At 38.8% G+C, this 16,661-nt stretch overlaps 1 protein-coding gene across 1 annotated transcript in view; it reads left to right on the top strand.

Annotated features, from left to right (window-relative positions):
• TMPRSS12 (transmembrane serine protease 12) overlaps positions 1-1,149 on the top strand; it is a 36,622-nt gene extending 35,473 nt beyond the window's left edge. The window contains exon 6 of the mRNA XM_070788747.1: positions 618-1,149. Within this exon, the coding sequence (XP_070644848.1) occupies positions 618-869 (252 nt within the window). The 3' untranslated portion in view covers positions 870-1,149. The remainder of the gene's footprint in view (positions 1-617) is intronic.
• The last annotated feature ends 15,512 nt before the right edge of the window (positions 1,150-16,661 follow it).

Genomic DNA, 16,661 nt, shown 5'->3' with positions numbered 1-16,661 from the left:
GGAATTCTTCAGGCAAGAGTACTGGAGTGGGTTGCCATGCCCTTCTCCAGGGGATCTTTCTGACTCAGGGATCGAACCCCAGTCTCCTGCATTGCATGCTTAGCTATTTATTCCTATGATCCTGCACCAGTCAATGTCAACACTCAGAAAGATGCCATGTCTTGCAAGATGCCTGTTCACTCCTGTCCTCTAGTTAGCAAACCACACACACACCTAAATGAATCCATTATATATCTTAGTTCTACCATTCCTACATAGCATTAATACAAGTATTCTAATAGACAATATTTATAGTATTTTGCACAGTTCCTAAATTATATTCCTCCTGAGTAACTACACTAAAAAATCCAAACAATTCGATTTATAGTATTTTGGTTCAAAACTATGCAGGTGGAAAATTTATCCACCAGCTATATGGTTCCTCAAAAATAACAGGCCAGACTGAATACCTGTTTCAGTTGGAATATAAAACTGAAAATCTATGCATCTTTATAAATTAGAAGTTAAAAATGTATATTTATATAAATATATGATTAGTGTGATTAATTTATTCCAGATTTATTGTTGTTTAAAGCCTACTGGAAGTAACTAATACTATTTTGGGACTTTTTTAATAGGGTGATAGTGGTGGACCATTAATGTGCTACCTACCAGAACGTAAACGATATTTTGTAATGGGAATTACCAGTTACGGATACGGCTGTGGTCGAAAAAATTTTCCTGGTGTCTATAGTGCACCATCCTTCAACCAAAAGTGGCTGACAGAGCAACTCTACCAATCAAGCAATAAAGGCATACTTAATATAAATATTCTACTTGGACAGGTCCTTATAGCCTTAGGTTCTGTTGTCTTACTTGCAACTCCATAAAAAAATTCTGAAGAATCTTTATTTTGCATCGTGTCCCTTTCCAGGTTCTACATAATGAAAATCATTTATTCTTTTGATAAATAATTGCCCATTTTAGAGTTCCCATGTGAACATTTTTTGGAATAAAAGGACTGTGACATATTAGATAAGTGATTACAAATTTGGCACTCAATCACATTCTTCCTTCATGTATCTTGTTATACTTTATAATCATAATTTTGCATTTGGAATATCTTCCTAGAATTTGTATAAACAGCTATATACTTAATGTATATAAATGTCAAATAATAAAGAGTTAATTAAAAGAAAAGTTGGTTTTTGTTAATCAAAACTTTTAAGTTAGGTTTTATTTTATTCAAAAACATTTGGTTGTATGATATATAGTTTTTGAATTATCATCTTGTTTCTGACTCTCAAAGGATATTTGAAGAAGTATCTGCCTATTATTCAAATTCTAATTAGAACTATTTAATATTAATACTTCCTTTCCGATGCCAAGAGAGAATTGTGGTGCAAACACCTCCAAATAATTTACTTCTTATTTAGAAATGTATACTAAGACTTTTTTTTTTGCAATGTTATAATCTACTTTCTGAACGTTATTTTCTTGAAGCCCATGCTAAAAGTCTGTATTCCTTGGGCCCTTGAATTAAATGTGAGGAGAGGTGACTGAGAAGCATGCTCAGAAAGCAAGAATACCAACCTGGGATTAACTTTATGATGACCAATCTATAATATGAATTATTAAAACAAAAAAGACAGTATTAGAATCTACTCACATCTCCCTTAAACTCTGGAGAACTCATGCATAAAGGAGAAGTAATTATTTTCTCATCCTTCCTTTTAATATTCAACCAGTTAAAACCATGTCTTTTTGTTGTTTTGTTTTGCTTAGCTTAAACCTAATTTTAGGATTTAACTGAAAGCAAGCATGAGTTTTCCATCAATTAATTCCCTTGGGGATCATCAGTTTAATGTTCAAGGGGTAGAAAACTGATTTTTTTATAGACATGTGAGCAACATTCAGGGGATACTGACTCTTCTTTTTTGAAGGAGACCCTAGTTTATCCATTGACAAGGTCTTATAAGGAATTAGTGGGTGATGCTTCTATAACAATCAGTATAATACATTAGTCATTTTCTGTTTATTCTACCTGACTATCATTCAGATTCACTTGATAAGCCCTGGATATTAATGTTAAGAAACTCTTCTGAATGTATTGACAGCACTGGAGGGAAAATCCTTGCTTTTCAATTCAAAGGTATGTCCTACTTACTGCTTAGGTCTGCCAGTCTAATCAGGCAGCATCTATTATCTGCAACCTCTTATCTTTTTGCCCAGTTTAGTTCACTTATTTCAGCCAGCCAGAATTCAGTTGTATAACATTTCTCTACACCACAAGAGACTATTAGAGGATAGATTTTGGAACCTAAGACAGACTTTGTTTCAAATTTCATTCTGTTAACTTAGTATTTGTAAGAGTTGGGACAATTATTGATACCTACTTGGCGCCAGTGTTGTGATAATTAAACAAGTTGATTATACAAAGTTTTGATATACTGAAGGTACTCAGTTCCTATTATTATTATCCCAGGTAGCACTAGGGCTAAAGAACCCACCTGCCAATGCAGGAGATATAAGTGATGCAGGTTTGATCCCTGGGTTGGGAAGATCTCCTGAAGGAGGAAATGGCAACCCACTCCAGTATTCTTGCCTGCAGAATCCTACGGACAGAGGAGCCTGGCAGGCTACTGTCCGCATGGTCGCACAGAGTCGGACACAACTGATGCAATTTAGCACACACATGATTCATACAGTCTTTTCATTATATATATCAGATAGATAACTTATTTCTTTCAAAATCTGAAAAATTTACTAGAACGAAGGACTTGTTATTACTTATAAACTCAAATTTTAATGTATATTATTTTTAACATAAAAGAAGCAGACTCACAGATACAGTGGTTACCAGTTTGGGGTGAGGACGATATAGAGGTGGGGAGTGGGAGGTACAGACTACTGCGTATAAGATAGGTTCGAGGATGCCCTGTGCAACATAGACAATATAGCCAATATTCCGTAATGGAAAGCGGAGTGAAGTGAAGTGGCTCAGTCGTGCCCGACTCTGCAACCCTGTGGACTGTAGCCTACCAGGCTTCTCAGTCCATGGGATTTCCCAGGCAAAAGTACTGGAGTGGGTTGTCATTTCCTTCTCCAGGGCATCTTCCCGGCCCAGGGATCGAACCCGGGTGTCCTGCATTGTAGGCAGACGCTTTACCCTCTGAGCCACCAGGGAATCCCAATGGAAAGTGGAAAGTTACCTTTAAAAACTGTATGCTTTCTATTTTACACAATGACAACACCTTTACAATCATTGTGTAAAATAGAAAGGACAAGGACAAATGCAGCATAACGACTAATAAATTGCAATTCTCGACACTTTCTATATGATTGGAATCCCTGCCCCCTTTTTTCTTTTTCTTTTGTCTCCTGATGATTAGGCCAGGGTCTAGGAGTAGAGAGGGGATTAGGTACTGGGAGCAAAGAAAGAATTAGTGTGGAACTTTTGAGATGATCCCTAACATACTGTACTACTTGCTTTTACAATGTGTTAGCAGAGACCAATGTGTTATAAATGTAGAGTGACGTGCTTTCTGCCAAGTGGTAATTCACCCTGGTTTGCTATGTTAAAGCTGTAAATACAACAGAACATTAATAAACGTCTCTTGTGTAGCAAAAAAAATAAAAAATAAAAATAAAATAAAATAAAATAAAAACTGTATGCTGCTGCTGCTGCTGCTGCTAAGTTGCTTCATTCGAGTCCGACTCTGTGCGACCCCATAGATGGCAGGCCACCAGGTTCCCCCGTCCCTGGGATTCTCCAGGCAAGAACACTGGAGTGGGTTGCCATTTCCTTCTCCAATGTGTGAAAGTGAAAAGTGAAAGTGAAGTTGCTCAGTCGTGCCTGACTCTTAGCGACCCCATGGACTGCAGCCTACCAAGCTCCTCCGTCCATGGGATTTTCCAGGCAATAGTACTGGAGTGGGTTGCCATTTAAAAACTGTATAAAATCGGGCAATTCCCTGGTGCTTCAGTGGTTAGGACTCAGTGCTGTCACTGCTGTGGTCTGGATTCAATCCCTAGAAGATCCCAAAAGCTGTGTGGCGCAGCAAATAAAATATTTTATAAAATTAAAAAATTAAAGTGTACTATTATAAATTTTAATTTTTCCAATTCCCAAAATAGTCTATCCTCATATTATGCTATCAAAATCTGAAGTACAGAAAATTAGTAGAGAAAAAATCGTACACAGGCGTACTATGCAAAGGCAGCTACCATAAGTTCTGCCTATTTCATTTACAAGGAGGATTTTTACAGACTCTTCTTAAGCATTATTTTATCCCAGCTATTTTCAGTCTAAAAGGTGAAAGATGAGTACTACGACTGTCCGCCTTTATTCGCCAAACATTAAACTCTTGCCCTGTTTGCACATTCTTTTTTTCTCTCTCCACACACACACGCTTTTTTTTTTTGTTTGTTTTTAACAATCTGAAAGCAAATACTACAACACATTATCTCCCAAGAGCAAGAATCACAATACCATTATCCCACCAATGAAATTTAACAATGATTTATTAATACCATCTAATATAGGGTCTATATTCCAATCTTCCTATCTTAAAAATGTTTTTATAGTCTCTGCCCTACTCCAGTATATAATCCAAATTCCACACATTGCAATGTCCTTTAATTTAAAAGTTTCCTCTGTCCTTATTTTATATTCTTTTTTGTCTTTCATAACAGCGATAGAGTCCAAGTCAACTATCTTATAGAATCCTCTGCATTCGGGCTCACCACAGGGACGGGGATACTGGCAGCAGCAGTCCTGGAAGATCCCCCTAGGCATAAGCCCTCTTGGAGGTCACCATTAACCTCACCATACAGCCCACAGACCCCAGGCCTGGGTTGCTTCAGGCCAAACAACAGGAAGGGAGCAAAACCCCACTTCAGTTCAGTTGCTCAGTCATGTCTGACTCTTTGCGTCCCCATGGACTGCAGCACGCCAGGCCTCCCTGTCCATCAACAACTTCCAGAGCTTGCTCAAACTCATGTCCATCGAGTTGGTGATGCCATCCAACCATCTCATCCTCTATGTCATCCCCTTCTCCTCCTGCCTTCAATCTTTCCCAGCATTAGAGTCTTTTCTAAGGAGTCAGTCCTTCACATCAGGTGGTCAAAGTACTGGAGTTTCAGCTTCAGCATTAGCCCTTTCAATAAGTATTCAGGACTGATTTCACTTAGGATTGACCCCTTTGATCTCCTTGCAGTCCAAGGGATTTTCAAGAGTCTTCTTCAACACCACAGTTCAAAAGCATCAAGTCTTCGGCACTCAGCTTTCTTTATAGTCCAACCCTCACATCCATACATGACTACTAGAAAAACTGAGCAAGGCTCTGCCCACCAGAGCAAGACCCAGTTTTTCCTGGTCCTTCCCATTAGGAGGGGCTTCTCTCATAGCTCAGTCGGTAAAGAATCTGCCTGCAATGGAGGAGACCTGGGTTTGGTTCCTGGATCAGGAAGATCCTCTGGAGAAAGAAATGGCAACCCACTCTAGTATTCTTGCCTGGAGAATCCCATGAACAGAGGAGCCTAGCAGGCTACAGTCCATGGGGTTGCAAGAGTTGGACAAGACTTAGCAACTAAGCCACCAGGTAGTAGTTCTATTTTGTTTTTTTGGGAGGGTCAGTTGGTAAAGAATCCCTGTACAAAAAATATCTTCACGACCCAGATAATCACACTGGTGTGATCATTCACCTAGAGCCAGACATCCTGGAATGTGAAGTCAAGTGGGTCTTAGGAAGCATCACACGAACAAAGCTAGTGGAGGTGATGGAATTCCAGTTGAGCTATTTCAAATCCTGAAAGATGATGCTGTGAAAGTGCTGCACTCAATATGCCGGCAAATTTGGAAAACTCAGCAGTGGCCACAGGACTGGAAAAGGGCAGTTTTCATTCCAATCCCAAAGAAAGGCAATGCCAAAGAATGCCCAAACTACCGCACAATTGCACTCATCTCACATGATAGTAAAGTAATGCTCCAAGCTGGCTTCAGCAATATGTGAACCGTGAACTTCCTGATGTTCAAGCTGGTTTTAGAAAAGGCAGAGGAACCAGAGATCAAACTGCCAACATATGCTGGATCATTGAAAAAGCAAGAGAGTTCCAGAAAAACATCTATTTCTGCTTTATTGACTATGCCAAAGCCTTTGACTGTGTGGATCACAATAAACTGTGGAAAATTCTGAAAGAGATGGGAATACCAGACCACCTGACCTGCCTCTTGAGAAACCTATATGCAGGTCGGGAAGCAACAGTTAGAACTGGACATGGAACAACAGACTGGTCCAAATAGGAAAAGGAGTATGTCAAGGCTGTATATTGTCACCCTACTTATTTAACTTATATGCAGAGTACATCATGAGAAATGCTGGGCTGGAAGAAGCACAAGCTGGAATCAAGATTGCCAGGAGAAATATCAATAACCTCAGATATGCAGATGACACCACCCTTATGGCAGAAAGTGAAGAGGAACTAAAGAATCTCTTGATGAAAATGAAAGAGGAGAATGAAAAAGTTGGCTTAAAGCTCAACATTCAGAAAACTAAGATCATGGCATCCGATCCCATCACTTCATGGCAAATAGATGGGGAAACAGTGGAAACAGTGTCAGACTTTATTTTTTGGGGCTCCAAAATCACTGCAGATGGTGATTGCAGCCATGAAATTAAAAGACACTTACTCCTTGGAAAGAAAGTTATGACCAACCTAGATAGCATATTCAAAAGCAGAGACATTACTTTGTCAACAAAGGTCCATCTAGTCAAGGCTATGGTTTTCCAGTAGTCATGTATCGATGTGAGAGTTGGACTATAAAGAAAGCTGAGCGCCAAAGAGTTGATGAACTGTGGTGTTGGAGAAGACTTGGGAGTCCCTTGCACTGCAAGGAGATCCAAACAGTCCATCCTAAAGAAGATCAGTCCTGGGTGTTCATTGGAAGGACTGATGTTGAAGCTGAAACTCCAATACTTTGGCCACCTGATGTGAAGAGCTGACTCTTTTGGAAAGACCCTGATGCTGGGAAAGATTGAGGGTGGGAGGAGAAGGGGATGACAGAGGATGAGATGGTTGGATGGCATCACTGACTCAATGGACATGAGTTTGGGTAAACTCCAGGTGGTGATGGACAGGGAGGCCTGATGTGCTGTGGTTCATGGGGTCGCAAAGAATGGATGCGACTGAACAGAACTGGTAAAGAATCTGCCTGCAATGCAGGAGACTCCAATTCAATTCCTGGGTCAGGAGAAGGGATAGGCTACCCACTCCAGTATTCTTGGGCTTCCCTTGTGGCTCAGCTGGTAAAGAATCCATCTGCAATGTGGGAGACCTGAGTTCGATCCCTGGGTTGGGAAGATCCTCTGGAGAAGGAAAAGGCTAGCCACTCCAGTATTCTGGTGTGGAGAATTCCATGGACTTTATTGTCCATGGGGTTGCAGAGAGTTGGACATGACTGGGTGACTTTCACTTTCCCATTAGGAAGCTTACACAAGCCTCTTAGCTTCCTCCATCACAAGGCAGACAGAAGAAGCAAGAAGAACCACAATGCCATAGCTGCTAGAACAAAAACCACATTACAGAAAGTTAATCAGGAGGAAAAAGCAGAATGTCCCAGATGGAAGGACAAGATAAAATCCCAGAAAAACAACTAAATGAAATGGAGATAGACAATCTTCCAGAAAAAGAATTCAGAATAATGATAGTGAAGATGATCCAGGATCCCTAGAAAACAATGGAAAAGAGGCAAGAAATGTTTACCAAAGACCTACAAGAACTAAAGAACAAGCCAAGAGGAATAATACTCTAGAAGGAATCAATAGCAGACTAACTGAGGCAGAAGAACAGATAAATGACCTGGAGGACAGAATGGTGGAAATCACTACCATAGAACAGAATATAGAAAGAAGAATGAAAAAAAAAAAAAAATGAAGACACCCTAAGAGACCTCTGGGACAACATGAAATGCACCAACATTCACATTATAGAGGTCTCAGAAGAAGAAGAAAGGACCTGAAAAAATATTTGAAGAGATAATAGCTCAAAAATTCCTGAACGTGGGAAAGGAAGTAGTTAACCAAATCCAGGAAGTGCAGAGTCCCAGGCAAAATAAATCCAAGGAGGAACACACTCAGACACGTAGTAATCCAACTGACAAAAATTAAAGACAAAGATAAAATATTAAAAGCAACAAGGGCAAAACAACAACGTACAAGGGAACTCCCATCAGGTTATCATCTGATTTTTTAACAGAAACTCTATAAGCCAGAAAGGAATGACACATTATACTTAAAGTGATGAAAAGGAAGAACCTACAACCAAGAACATTCTACCTAGAAAGATTCTCATTCAGATTTGATGGAGAAATTCAAAGCTTTCCAGACAAACAAAAGTTAACAGTATTCAGCATCACCAAACCAGCATTACAACAAATGCTAAAGGAACTTCTCTAGGCAAGAAACACAAGAGAAGGAAAAGATCTACAGAAAATAAACTCAAAACAATTAAGAAAATGGTAATAGCATCATACACATTGAAAATTACATAAATGTAAATGGATTAAATGTATCAACCAAAAGACATAGACTAGCTGGGCAGGTGAAAACATGTTCATCTATGCACTTCCACTTACCACATCACTCTGCTTGAACACCCCAAATTGTATGTAATTATTCTATGTTGTTAGGTTAATCATGTTCCTATCATGGCTTGCAGTTGTAATTACCTTTTACTTTCTGTCTGGCTATTGATTGTGAAAACTGATAAACATCTTTTACTATTCTGATTATGCACCTGTTACTCACTTAGTACCATTATATCATGATTTGTCATTGGACAAATAACAGAAGTTTATATCATCAAAACTACCATTTAATAGGAAAATATGTAATCACTTTTTAAAATACAGATGCATATCAGAATTATCTTGAAATTTTTTTGAAAAATACAAATGTCCAGGTATTTTTTTCTCTCCAAAGCTCCAGATATGTTTCCAATGAGCAGCCATGTTTAAAAACAACTAGACTATATGATGATCTTTTATCTAGCTTGTTTTGCTTTTTCTATTTCATATTCAGTGCTCTCATTTCATTTAGTTTATGTTTTCCAATTTCTCCATCTCTTTTTTTCTTTCTCAAGCCTTTATCAAGCAAAGTTTTTGTATACTTATAAATAGTATGTATAATATATATCAGAAAACTTACAAATTTTAGCCTAACTAAAAAATTTATAACATTTTGATTCCTCTTGTTTGACTTAATATGAAGAGAATGCTAGATTTCTAATAAAAAAATAGGTATGCAACAAGCAACAAAGAGTTACTGTATAGCACAGGGAACTATAGTCAATATCTTGTAATAACCTATAATGGAAAATAATTTCAAAAATAATATTTGTGTATATGTATAACTAAATCACTTTGCTGTGAACCTGAAACACTGTAAGTCAACTACACTTCAATAAAATATATATATTAAGCAAAAAAGAATCAAAATAGACTTGAATAAATGAAATGCTTTAATACTGTGAATTTTAATAAAACACTTTGTTAAACCTTTGACATTATTTAAGGATAGTATGGGATTTTAAGCATATTAACATTGATTTAAAAAAAAAAGAATCTTCTGCACTCTGAATTTATCTGAATTCCTCATGATAAGTCAGAGTAAAGGTTTTTTCACAAGTACTGTTGTTGTTGTTCAGTTGCCAAGTTGTGTCTGACTCTTCACTACCCCCACAGACTGCAGGACACAAGGCTTCCCTGTCTCTCACCATCTCCCAGAGTTTGCCCAGGTTCATATCCATTGAGTCAGGTGATGCCACCCAACAATTTCATCCTATGTCGCCCTCTTCTCCTTCTGCCTTCAATCTTTCCCAGCATTAGAGTCTTTCCCAGAGTCAGCTGTTTGCATCAGGTTGCCAAAGTGTTGGAGCTTCAGCATCAATCCTTCAAAGAGTTTTCAAGGTTGATTTCCTTTGAGGTTGACTAGTTTGATCTCCTTGCTGTCTAAGAGACTCTCAAGAGTCTTCTCCAGCACCACAGTTCTTTAAGCATCAATTCTTCAGCACTCTGCCTTCTTAATGGTCCAGCTCTCACATCCATACATGACTACTGGAAAGATCATGGCCTTGACTATATGGACCTTTGTCAGCAAAGTGATGTCTTTGCTTTTTAACACACTATCCAGGTTTGTCATAGCTTTCCTGCCAAGAAGCAGTCATCTTCTAATTTCATGGCTGCAGTCACCATCTGCAATGATTTTAGAGTCCAAGGAGAGGAAATCTGTCACTGCTTCCTCCTATTCCCCTATCTGCCATGAAGTGATGGGACCGAATGCCATGATCTTAGTTTTTTTAATATTGAGTTTTAAACTGGCTTTGTCACTCTCCTTCTTCACCCTCATCAAGAGGCTCTTTAGATCCTCTTTGCTTTCTACCATTTGAGTGGTATCATCTGCATATCTGAGGTTGTTGATATTTCCCCCGGCAATCTTGATTCCAGCTTGTAACTCATCCAGCCGAGCATTTCGCATGATGTACTCTGTATATAAGTTAAATAAACAGGGTAACAATATACAGCCTTACTGTACTCCTTTCTCAATCCTGAACTAGTCAGTTGTTCTTCTACACAGTGTTCTGTTGCTTTTTGACCTGCATATAGGTTTCTCAGGAGGCAGGGTAGGTGGCCTGGTATTCTCATCTCTTTAAGAATTTTCCAGTTTGTTATGATCCACACAGTCAAAGGCTTTGGCATAGTCAATGAAGCAGAAGTAGATGTTTTTTCTGAAATTCTCTTGTTTTGTCTATGATCCAACAGATGTTGGCAATTTGATCTCTGGTTCTTCCGCCTTTTCTAAATCCAGCTCGAATATCTGGAAGTTCTCAGTTCATGTGCCGCTGAAGCTTGGCTTGGAGAATTTTGAGCATTACTTTGCTAGAATGTGAAATGAGTGCAATTGTGTGGTAGTTTGAACATTCTTTAGCATTGCCTTTCTTTGGGATTGGAATGAAAACTGACCTTTTCCAGTCCTGTGGCCAATGCTGAGTTTTCCAAATTTGCCGGCATATTGAGTGCAGCACTTTCACAGCATCCTCTTTCAGGATTTGAAATAGCTGAACTGGAATTCCATCACCTCCATTAGCTTTGTTCGTAGTGATGCTTCCTAAGGCCCACTTGACTTTGCACTCCAAGATGTCTGGCTCTAGGTGAGTGATCACACCATCATGGTTATCTTGCCACCTCTTAATCTCTTCTGCTTCTGTTTGGTCCTTACCATTTCTGTCCTTTATTGTGCCAATCCTTGTGTGAAATGTTCCCTTGATATCTCCAATTTTCTTGAAGAGATCTCTAGTCTTTCACATTCTGTTGTTTTCCTCCATTTCTTTGCATTGATCACTTAGGAAGACTTTCTTATCTCTCCTTGCTATTCTTTGGAACTCTGCATTCAGATGGGTATATCTTTCCTTTTCTCTTTTGCCTTTCACTTTTCTCAGCTATTTGTAAGGCCTCCTCAGACAATCATTCTGCCTTTTTGCATTTCTTTTTCTTGGGGATGGTTTTGACCACCGCCTCCTGTACAATGCCACAAACCTCCGTCCATAGTTCTTCAGGCACTCTATCACATCTAATCCCTTGGATCTATTTGTTACTTCCACTGTATAATCATAAGGGATTTGATTTAGGTCATACCTGAATGGTTCTAGTGGTTTTCCCTACTTTCTTCAATTTCAGTCTGAATTTGGCAATAAGGAGTTCATGATCTGAGCCACAGTCAGCTCCCACTCTTGTTTTTGCTTACTGTATAGAGCTTCTCCATCTTCAGCAGTAAAGAATATAATCCATCTGATTTTGGTATTGACTATCTAGTAAAAGTAGGAAGTCAAGACACACATCGAGTAACAGGCAAATTTGGCCTTGGAGTACGGAATGAAGCAGGGCAAAGACCAATAGAGTTTTGCCAAGAAAATGCACTGGTCATAATAAACACCGTCTTCCAACAACACAAGAGAAGACTCTACACATGGACATCACCAGATGGTCAACACCAAAATCAGACTGATTATATTCTTTGCAGCCAAAGAAGGAGAAGCTCTATACAGTCAGCAAAAACAAGACCAGGAGCTGACTGTGGCTCAGACCATGAACTCCTTATTGCCAAATTCAGATTGGAATTGAAGAAAGTAGGGAAAACCACTAGACCATTCAGGTATGACCTAAATCAAATCCCTTATGATTATACAGTGGAAATGAGAAATAGATTTAAGGGCCTAGATCTGATAGATAGAGTGCCTGATGAACTATGGAATGAGGTTCATGACACTGTACAGGAGACAGGGATCAAGACCATTCCCACAGAAAAGAAATGCAAAAAAGCAAAATGGCTGTCTGGGGAGGCCTTACAAATAGCTGTGAAAAGAAGAGAAGCGAAAAGGAAAGATATAAACATCTGAATGCAGAGTTCCAAAGAATAGCAAGGAGAGATAAGCCTTCTTCAGTGATCAATGCAAAGAAATAGAGGAAAACAACAGAATGGGAAAGACAAGAGATCTCTTCAAGAAAATCAGAGATACCAAAGGAACATTTCATGCAAAGATGGGCTCAATAAATGACAGAAATGGTATGGACCTAACAGTAGCAGAAGATATTAAGAAGAGATGGCAAGAATACACAGAAGAACTGTACAAAAAAGATCTTCACGACCCAGATAATCACAATGGTGTGATCACTGACCTAGAGCCAGACATCCTGGAATGTGAAGTCAAGTGGGTCTTAGGAAGCATCACTAAGAACAAAGCTAATGGAGGTGATGGAATTCCAGTTGAGCTATTTCAAATCCTGAAAGATGATGCTGTGAAAGTGCTGCACTCAATATGCCGGCAAATTTGGAAAACTCAGCAGTGGCCACAGGACTGGAAAAGTTCAGCTTTCATTCCAATCCCAAAGAAAGGCAATGCCAAAGAATGCTCAAACTACCTCACAATTGCACTCATCTCACACGCTAGTAAAGTAATGCTCAAAATTCTCCAAGCCAGGCTTCAGCAATATGTGAACCATGAACTTCCTGATGTTCAAGCTGGTTTTAGAAAAGGCAGAGGAACCAGAGATCAAATTGCCAACATCCATTGGATCATGGAAAAAGCAAGAGAGTTCCAGAAAAACATCTATTTCTGCTTTATTGACTATGCCAAAGCCTTTGACTGTGTGGATCACAATAAACTATGGAAAATTCTGAAAGAGATGGGAGTACCAGACCACCTGATCTGCCTCTTGAGAAATTTGTATGCAGGTCAGGAAGCAACAATTAGAACTGGACATGGAACAACAGACTGGTTCCAAATAGGAAAAGAAGTAAGTCAAGGCTGTATATTGTCACTCTGTTTATTTAACTTATATGCAGAGTACATCATGAGAAACGCTGGGCTGGAAGAAACACAAGCTGGAATCAAGATTGCCAGGAGAAATATCAATAACCTCAGATATGCAGATGACACCACCCTTATGGCAGAAAGTGAAGAACTAAAGAGCCTCTTAATGAAAGTGAAAGTGGAGAGTGAAAAAGTTGGCTTAAAGCTCAACCTTCAGAAAACGAAGATCACGGCATCTGGTCCCATCACTTCATGGGAAATAGATGGGGAAACAGTGGAAACAGTGTCAGACTTTATTTTTTGGGGCTTCAAAATCACTGCAGATGGTGACTGCAGCCATGAAATTAAAAGACGCTTACTCCTTGGAAGGAAAGTTATGACCAACCTAGATAGCATATTCAAAAGCAGAGACATTACTTTGCCAACAAAGGTCCAGCTAGTCAAGGCTATGGTTTTTCCTGTGGTCATGTATGGATGTGAGAGTTGGACTGTGAAGAAAGCTGAGCGCCGAAGAATTGATGCTTTTGAACTGTGGTGTTGGAGAAGACTCTTGAGAGTCCCTTGGACTGCAAGGAGATCCAACCAGTCCATTCTGAAGGAGATCAGCCCTGGGATTTCTTTGAAAGGAATGATGCTAAAGCTGAAACTCCAGTACTTTGGCCACCTCATGCGAAGAGTTGACTCATTGGAGAAGACTCTGATGCTGGGAGGGATTGGGGGCAGGAGGAGAAGGGGACGACAGAGGATGAGATGGCTGGATGGCATTACTGACTCGATGGACGTGAGTCTCAGTGAACTCCGGAGTTGGTGATGGACAGGGAGGCCTGGCGTGCTGCGATTCATGGGGTCGCAAAGAGTCAGACACGACTGAGCGATCTGATCTGATCTGGTGACATCCCTGTGTAGAGTCTTCTCTTGTGTTATTGGAAGAGGGTGCTTGCTATGACCAGTGCATCCTCTTGGCAAAACTCTGTTAGCCTTTGCCCTGCTTCATTTTGTACTCCAAGGCCAAACTTGCCTGTTACTCCAAGCATCCCCTGACTTCCTACGTTTGCATTCCAATGCCCTATGATGAATAGGAACTTTTCTCTTTTTCTTTTTTTTTTGATGTTAGTTCTAGGAGGTCTTTTAGATCTTCATAAAATTGATCAACTTCAGTTTCTTCAGCATTGGTGCTTGGGGCACAGACTTGGAATCCTATGTTTATGACATAAACAATATACTTCTACTGTATTCCATCAAAACATACAATGTCAGTTTGTCTCATAGGTGATGCTGTTTGATCATCTTATCACTTTTATCTTGAATAAAGTGGTATTTGCCATATTTCCTTATTGCAAAGATACCCTTTTTCTTTCATAATTAATTAATAACCTTTGAGAGGATACTTGGAGATCATATGAATATCCTTTTCCTCAAGAAATTTACACTCAATGTTTTTAGTTGAAGTTCCTTGCTCAAATCAACTACTACATTAAGGGTTGCAAAATGCTTATTTCTCATTCTTTTTATATTTATTAGCAAGTATTTTTCTGCAAAAGAGCTTTCTTCCTCTCTCTTCTCCTTTTTTTCAACATCAGAATGGATTATAGGCTTCTTTTTAAAATTTAGTGTATAATCCAGTTACCATCATTATTCTCTTGGTGCCCAAACTGTTGCAGATTTGGCCAATGAAATTCAAGGTGGCTACTATGTTCTTTTGCCATTCCTCCATTAGCTTTTAAGCACTTCCTTTCTAGCACAACAAGATGTTCTAGGCTAAACTTTTAGTTTTCCTGACTCATATCTAAAACCACTCAATTCTCCAAGGAACCCTAATTTCTTTTAATGGGAAATGGTTTTTAAAACCAAGAATAAGGAATGGTCATTGCTACTGAGTTGTCATTCATTTTAGGTTAAGTGGAGAGAAATAAAAAATACATTTTTTTAAGGCATAACTTCATCCTGGTTGGACTTCACTGATAGCTCAGATGGTAAAGAATCTGCCTGCAGTGCAGAAGACCTGGATTCCATCCCTGGGTCAGGAGGATTCCCTCAAGGAGGGAATGGCTACCCACTCCAGTATTCTTGCCTGGAGAATCCCACAGATAGAGGAGGCTGGTGGGCTATAATCCATGGGGTTGCAAAGATTTGGACACCACTGAGTGACTAACACTTCATATTGATATTTCCAATTTAAATCCAATATCAAAGTGTTATTCAGTACCTTTCCCTAGTTCATATTTGCACCTCCCTTCCTTTGCAATAATTACCCACAACATAATTTGCTCTGTAACACACACAAAATAGTTTCACAATCACTACACTGAAATCTATACCAGTAGATACCTACTTGGTAAAATTCAAGACATCACTGTATCTCTTTTCTGTAAGGACAGAGTACTATGTTAGTGGTTACATGAACTAAGTAATTTTCTGTGTAGCAGTTTTATCCATTAATAATATTTATTTCCATCTGCATCTGATTTTAGAGTTTATTCTTCCATTTTATAAAGATTTAATTTTTATCAACTCAATTGAGATATCATTTATAAACAAAATGCACACATTTTAAGTGTACAATATGACTTTTGAAAAATGTATATACTTATGTAACCATCCTCATAATCAAGACATAGAATATTTTCCTCAGCTCAAAAATTCCCTTGTACCCCTTGCCATTAAATCCCACCTTGATCAGTTTTCTATAATGACATATTTGTCCTTTCTAAAGTTTCATATTAGTGAAGTCATTAACACACACTCTTTCGAGGCTGGTTTCTTCCACTTAATATGATGTTTCTAAGACTCTTCCATGTTCTTTCACATTCCGGTAGTTCCTTCCTTTCACTGCTGAATAGAGGCAAACGTGAATATGACACAATTTGTTTTTCCGTTTATGTACTGATGGACATTAGAGATATTCCTAGTTTGGGATTTTTATGTATAAACCTGCTATGAACATTTACATACATCATGTGCACATAATTTTCCTTTCTCTTGTGCAAATACGGAGGAGTGAAATTGCTAAGGGCTAATACAGTTAAGTGTACCTTTAGCTTTATTAGTAACAGGCAATTTTCCAAAGTTAATATACCATTTGCATTCCCACCAGTTAATCTATAAGTGTTCCAGTTGCACTGGGTTGGCCAAAAAGTTTGCTTGGGTTTTTCTGTAACATGGGAAAAATTAATAAATTTTTTGGCTAACCCAATACATTCATGCTAACATTTGGTATTGTTAGTCTTCAAAATTTTAGCCATTCAATTAGGTGTGTAGTGTTATCTATTTGTGGGTTGAGTTTGCATTTCCCTGATGATTAATGATGTTGAAGG

The sequence above is a fragment of the Bos indicus genome, chromosome 5, assembly GCF_029378745.1.
Source record: "Bos indicus isolate NIAB-ARS_2022 breed Sahiwal x Tharparkar chromosome 5, NIAB-ARS_B.indTharparkar_mat_pri_1.0, whole genome shotgun sequence".
In the NCBI taxonomy this organism is placed as follows: domain Eukaryota; kingdom Metazoa; phylum Chordata; class Mammalia; order Artiodactyla; family Bovidae; genus Bos; species Bos indicus.
The sequence above is the reverse complement of the archived record's forward strand: the minus strand, read 5'-3'. Positions and strand labels throughout refer to the sequence as shown.